This window comes from Ambystoma mexicanum, chromosome 14, assembly GCF_040938575.1.
Source record: "Ambystoma mexicanum isolate Mex_15411 chromosome 14, UKY_AmexF1_1, whole genome shotgun sequence".
Lineage (NCBI taxonomy): Eukaryota > Metazoa > Chordata > Amphibia > Caudata > Ambystomatidae > Ambystoma > Ambystoma mexicanum.
In genome coordinates, this window is record NC_090940.1 from 166,600,703 (window position 1) to 166,606,702 (window position 6,000).

Below are 6,000 nucleotides of genomic sequence, written 5' to 3' on the forward strand. Positions count from 1 at the left end.
CAGCGTGCTTCTTTTTGCTGATCAAAATGAGACTTTACGCATTATGTTCTTCGTGCGCAAATTGATCACTCTGCACATCGGATTACTGTTACTGATTCCAACACCACGCGGTTACTGTGCGGCACAAAGTTGCAAATCCGAAAATTTCGAATTCGAAAATCGCACCCTGCAGTGATCACATAGATCACTTTATCCTGCATCCCCTTCCATCCTACTTACCTTTTCGGTGGCACACTTATGTGTGTGCCGCTGACTCCCCTGTGGTCATACAGCGTCAGTTCCCTCCCACTAACGTGGGTTAGAGCTGGCGCAGCAGAGTCCTTTCTTCTTTTTTACTTTACAGTCCTCCACTTGCAATGTCATGTTTACCGGAGAACCCCCCCACCCCTCAAAGCTCATACTGCCGAACAGAGGGAGCGGGGAACACCCCTGCTCCCCCTTTTCATCATTCGTAATTTTTTACTATGCCGAATGTGCACTCACCATTTTTTTTGTAGTTATTTTGGGGCAAAACCCTCTTTTTCTAACCTTGGCACATCCCACTGCTTCTCAGATCCCTATTGTGTACCCTTGTATCATCCCTTTTCTGACATCTCTTATTAATCTCTTTCTGTTCTCTGCCTCTTTCCCTTCTGCCTTCAAACATTCTTTAATCATTCCCATATTAAAAAAGCCCTCCCCTAGTCGTTCTTCTCTATCTAGCTACCGCCCTCTCTCTCTCCTCCCCTTTCTCTCAAAACTCTTCAACAGGTTGTTTATTATCAGATCTCCTCACACTGTAATCTTCATTCTCTCCTCCATCTGACTCAATCAGGCTTTTGTCCTACCCACTCCACAGAAACTGCCCTTCTCCATGTCACGAACTCTCTTTTTTTGGCCAGTCACAAGAAATCTTCAATACTTTATCTAGGGCTGGACGATATGGACCAAAAGACACAGCTCAATATTTTTGGGCTAAATGGAGATATACGATGTATAGCTCGATATTGTTTTATTGTTTATGTGGGTTAAATGCTCAGTTGTAAGCCAACTACATGCGAGATGCCAACAGTACTAATACTACTTATCCATACTGGTCCTCCTCAACAACGCAATGTTCTATGAGGACAATTCATAAATATTCTTTTCTTTTCTACCCTCTCCGACTCCCTTCATGCCTTTGTTTCATCCTGCCCCACAACAGTCCAGGGATGAATGCACTTCCACTTTCTTCACCTTAATCCCTCAAAAACCGAAGTTCTCTATTTACCTTTGATTTCTCTCCTTCACTTCTCTCTCTCCCTCCGACTTCCTTTCCACCCCCCACCCCCCGGGCCCGCAACCTTGGTGTTACTTTTGACTCTTCCTTAAACGTTGTCTCTCACATCTCTCTTGACTGCCTTACTTGCTGTTTCCTTCTCTTCAATATTTGCAAGGTACGGCCCTTGTCGATCCTTTAATGCTGCTAAACTTCTCATTACTTCATCTATTCTCTCTCATCTTGACTATTGTTCTGCTCTATGCTTCGGCCTTCCTTCTTCCCATCGTACTCCTCTACGTTCAGTCTTTAATTTGGCTTCTTTTCTCACTTTCCCCTCACTCTTCTATTGCCCAGTCTCTTCTCTCCATCTCTTTTCTCCCTTTGACTCGTCTTTTATTTCACTTTCTCTGTATCATTTTAAGTGTTATCCTGGCTTGGCTCCCCACCCCTATATCTTACCTCCCTCAATTCACCCTCACGTTCCCTCCACTCTCATCATCTCCACCTTCACTGCTCTCCTCCACCGCCTTGTGCCCCTTCACGGTTGAGTTCCTCCTCTCTGCTAGCCCCCAAATACTGGAACACACTACCACCAGATACCTGCACATCTCCCTCTTCATATATTCCACTCCGCCTTAAGTCTCATCTTCTATCCTCACTTCCTTAACCCATCCCCATGTTCTTTGTGATTGGACTCAGTATGTCATATTTTGTATCAGCTTTCTTCAATGTACAGCGCCTTGGCGAAGGCGCTTAATACATCTCAAAATACAAAAATACAAGCTGTGTGTCCCTTATCATGTCATCTCCCACCTAGCTGCACGTCAATGCAATAGTTTTGGCTTATAGATGGGGGTTTAAGCACACTTATTATTATTATTATAATGATACTATTATAACAGTCAAAAGTAAAAATGGGCTGCATATCGGGACGACAATTCTACTAATGATGTCTGAGAATTATTGTAAAGGGGTCCCATTTAGAAACTAGAAAAACTAAAAGCAATACATTGATGCATCTTTGTGGAACCCCATGCTTCCTTATCTGGTTAAGAACTATACCATGCTTGCAGATTGGCATAGGTCAATGAATTTGGAAACAGATTTTTTGCCCATAGTTAAGACACGTCTGCCCTGGAATCTTGAAACACAAGGTAACATTTGCGTTGGACCAACAAGACAACCTCATTCATCCACAATACCATAGTGAATGGAGCATGTTTACGTGTTTAGGAAGAGAATCACAGAGGAAGGAGGACTTCTGGGCAGCAGCATCACTCCAAGCGTCGGTGTCAACCTAACCAACTGTGTCCCAGCAAGAAAAATCCAGTGAAGCACTTGGCCCAGTCACACAGGGAGCGAACAAGTTTTGGTATGAAGAGGACGTCCACCATTCAGCTTCAGAGTATCCATACATAAATTGTATTACCCAGGGGGACATTGAAAGATGATTCTGGATTTTCAACATCGTAACAGTCCTCTGAAAATGATGCAATTTGTACAGTCAAGCAAATCCCACGTTAAGTTTCTGTCAGGTACCCAATCAAAAAGCAACAGTGAAAGTAGGGTCTCCCAGCATCGACCAATTCAGGAGTAATCCTTGATTCGAATTTGGAAACCTACATGTGGCCCTGGATTGCATGGTGACAATCAAATTGTGTGCTTTTCTCCCCTAGAAAAAGTTAATGCAATGACAGCCTTGAAGAACTGAAACATGTCGGGATTTGTTGTCATTGGAGTTACACACTCAAATAGTGTATTAATTGTATTATGTCATTTATGTTGTACAAATCTGTTTATTTTTGTGAAGTATTTGCCTGGTGTTGTTCATTGTGTGTTCACCATGTGTTAAATGATGGGTCATGTTCATTTCAGAACATTTTGTATGAGTATTTTATTCATTCATAATCTTTATTAAAAAATTTTTTAGTATTGTATACATATTGTGCATACTTGGTCTATTTTTTCTGGACTGTGAGAGAGGAAGTTTTGTTTGAGGTTATCAGCCTTTAGTATGGTTACCGCGTGCACACACTGTACTGAAAGCCAAGCCCCAAAATCCCAAATGTGCACACGCCTAATGAAAATGGCACAATGTGAAGGGGTGATGATACAGGTTTGCGAAAGGCCAAGATTAGAGTTTAATGGAGCGTGGATTATAAAACGAAATTTCAAAATACGTAGTTAGAATAACCAGCTTGTTTGAAGTCTGCACCAAGTGTGACGCCTTTTATTTCTGAAAAGGAAACATGTGAACAGTCCAGGGTTGGATCACTCACACTGGCCACATAGTATATCTGCACATAAAGCCCTAAAATACCCTCTTACACAGAAATTATAAATGAGCATTGTTCACTGACACAAAAGTGCAAGGCCTGCCCAAAGTAACCGCCAGCAAATGCAATCAGTAATTGCTGCCGTCACGTCACTGGGCCTAGCATCGAAAGTGAAAGCTGGAATTAACAAATTTCCCTAGCATATGAATTGGGAACTTTATAAAATGCGGCACGGTCTCCAATTGAATGCCTCACTATCAAAGCATGTTTGGTGCATCAGGTACTGTACATGGAGGGTCAGGTGAAGGTAAGGCGAAGGTGGCCTGGCCTTTGTTATGTACTCGGTGCACACCTTATCATTCAGTACTTGGTAAAGAAAGGTATGCTGCCATTGTACACGCACAGCATACACCATGACGCACACCATTATTTTATTAAATACCTAAGGGACATCATGATCTTTTTCAGCATCATGGATCTAGTCATGCATCACAAGCGCTCAGTCCTGTAAAAATATACAACCTATAAACTGCATAGTTGGGAACCAGGTGAAGACGGTCTTCAACATGCTGCACATTAATACCATTATGTTGGATCTGCGAATCAGTGGACTAATGGCCCACAGGGATCTGTGCTTCACCTAAACGATCACAAAACCCTGCATCTCCAGAAGTTCAACTCAGCCCTGCATCCCTATGAATTCAATGCAATGAGTTGTCAAAACAACTCAGATAGTTAACACACATCTGCTATTCATTGCCTAGTGCAGGGATCTTCAGCCTTTGGCTCTCCAGATGTTTTGAACTACAACTCTGCACAACCCTCTCCCAGCACCATCAATGGAGAGACGTCTGTAATAATGGAAGTATTAAGGCCGCAGGTGATAGGAGGTCCAGGTACGTGTCCTTTATTGTTGGTTACAGGAACACTCCGGGGAGCAGGTAGATATGTAGAGGACAGAGGTACCAGGCCTCCAACACCAAAGGGAAGATAGCTCGGACTAAGTGACACGCAGGGAAGACTGAGGAGAGAACACCCTGGGAATATTCAATCCAAGGGTATGCAACAACTGGGCTCCCCCCTAGACAGGCAGGAAGGACATGATATAACATCTTACTTCTTTACCTTTAAAAGCAAAAGAAAGACCACACAGGAGAGAACTACTCCGGCGGGGGCGGGGTGCAAACACTGGCTGCACTTGCTAGTAGTTTAGCACATTGTGCACCCACTGCCACATACCACACTATGATGGCAGTATAAACACATGTACAGGACAATGGTGGCCCTGTCCAAACTGACTCATAGCTGTACACACCCGATGATTGCGGTCTGGCCCATTCCACATATACTCGAAACACTACATTATGAGTACTTTCACCTGTTTGTGGCCCACTGTCCGTATTGCATACACACATTGTACATGCATGGCAACAGGTAACCGTGTTCCTTGTCTGAGCTCACCTACAAACACCTGATGGATTGTCTCTCCCCTGAAACACATACTCTGCGTCATTTTTCCCCCATGGACCGCCCAATAGGAGAGGATACAGCCGAGTGCGGTACTCTATGTTTATTTATATATTTGTAACGCGCCGAAAGCTCTCGGCGTGGTACTTTATGTTCTGAGCACACCCTAGTCCATGTACATACCCATTTAAGGCCATCACTTTGCTCTTGAACTAATGTGCACGCACTAAGGGAATGTCCGGGTGCTGCGGCTCTGGTCGACCATTATTATTTTTACTCGGCGCTGTGTACCTGTGTGCTCACCCGGCCGGGCTAATGCACACTCTGGGCGCTCTACGTACCGGATGAAGGTGGTCTTGCCCGTGCTGTATTGCCCCACCAGAAGCACCATCGGCTTGTTCTCGAAGTCGGCATCCTCCAGGGCCGGCGAGTGGAACTCGTGGAAGCGGTAGTGCTCCTCCAGCGGCAGCAGCTTCCCGTTGTACAGCGACTTGAGTCCGCCCGTCACCGTCTGCAGGACGTCGGGCTTCTCGGCGGTCTCCTTCCCCAGCCAGCTGAACATGGTGGCGGCCTTCGCGCGCGCTCTCACCTCGCTCTTCCAACCGTAGAAACCGTCACTGGGATCCGAACAGCGAGAAGCACGCGCCGCCCGCCCGCCAGTACAAGCTAAAAGTCACGCGCGCACACAAGCCCCGCGCCGCAGCCTTGCAACCGGCTCAACCAGGAAGCGGTGACGTCACCGTGCGCCACGCCCCCTCGCCAGTCTAGCGGGTGTCGCTGCCAGGCCCTGGCACGCACGTCACCGCCCGCCGCGAGCCGCACGCCAGCCTCGGATATATCCGCCACGTCACTTCTCGCGCGAGACAGAGTACTGTTACCGCTGTCTGTCAGCAGCACAACACCGCCTCGCCACGACTATCAGCAACATGCCGCAGAGCACTAATGTAATCACGCCTGCAGGCAGACACTCCAGGGCACTACCATAACCTGTCATTGTAGCTAGCACCAGCAGTCACA

The 6,000-nt window shown here is 46.0% G+C and overlaps 1 protein-coding gene across 2 annotated transcripts in view; it reads right to left on the bottom strand.

Moving 5' to 3' along the window:
• Positions 1 to 5,736, bottom strand: part of EHD4 (EH domain containing 4) — a 265,684-nt gene extending 259,948 nt beyond the window's left edge. The window contains exon 1 of one of the 2 annotated variants that reach the window (XM_069638815.1): positions 5,325 to 5,736. In XM_069638815.1, the coding sequence (XP_069494916.1) occupies positions 5,325 to 5,545 (221 nt within the window). In that variant the 5' untranslated portion in view covers positions 5,546 to 5,736. The remainder of the gene's footprint in view (positions 1 to 5,324) is intronic. The other variant, XM_069638814.1, reaches the window with a different exon arrangement.
• Between the last annotated feature and the right edge of the window lie 264 nt (positions 5,737 to 6,000).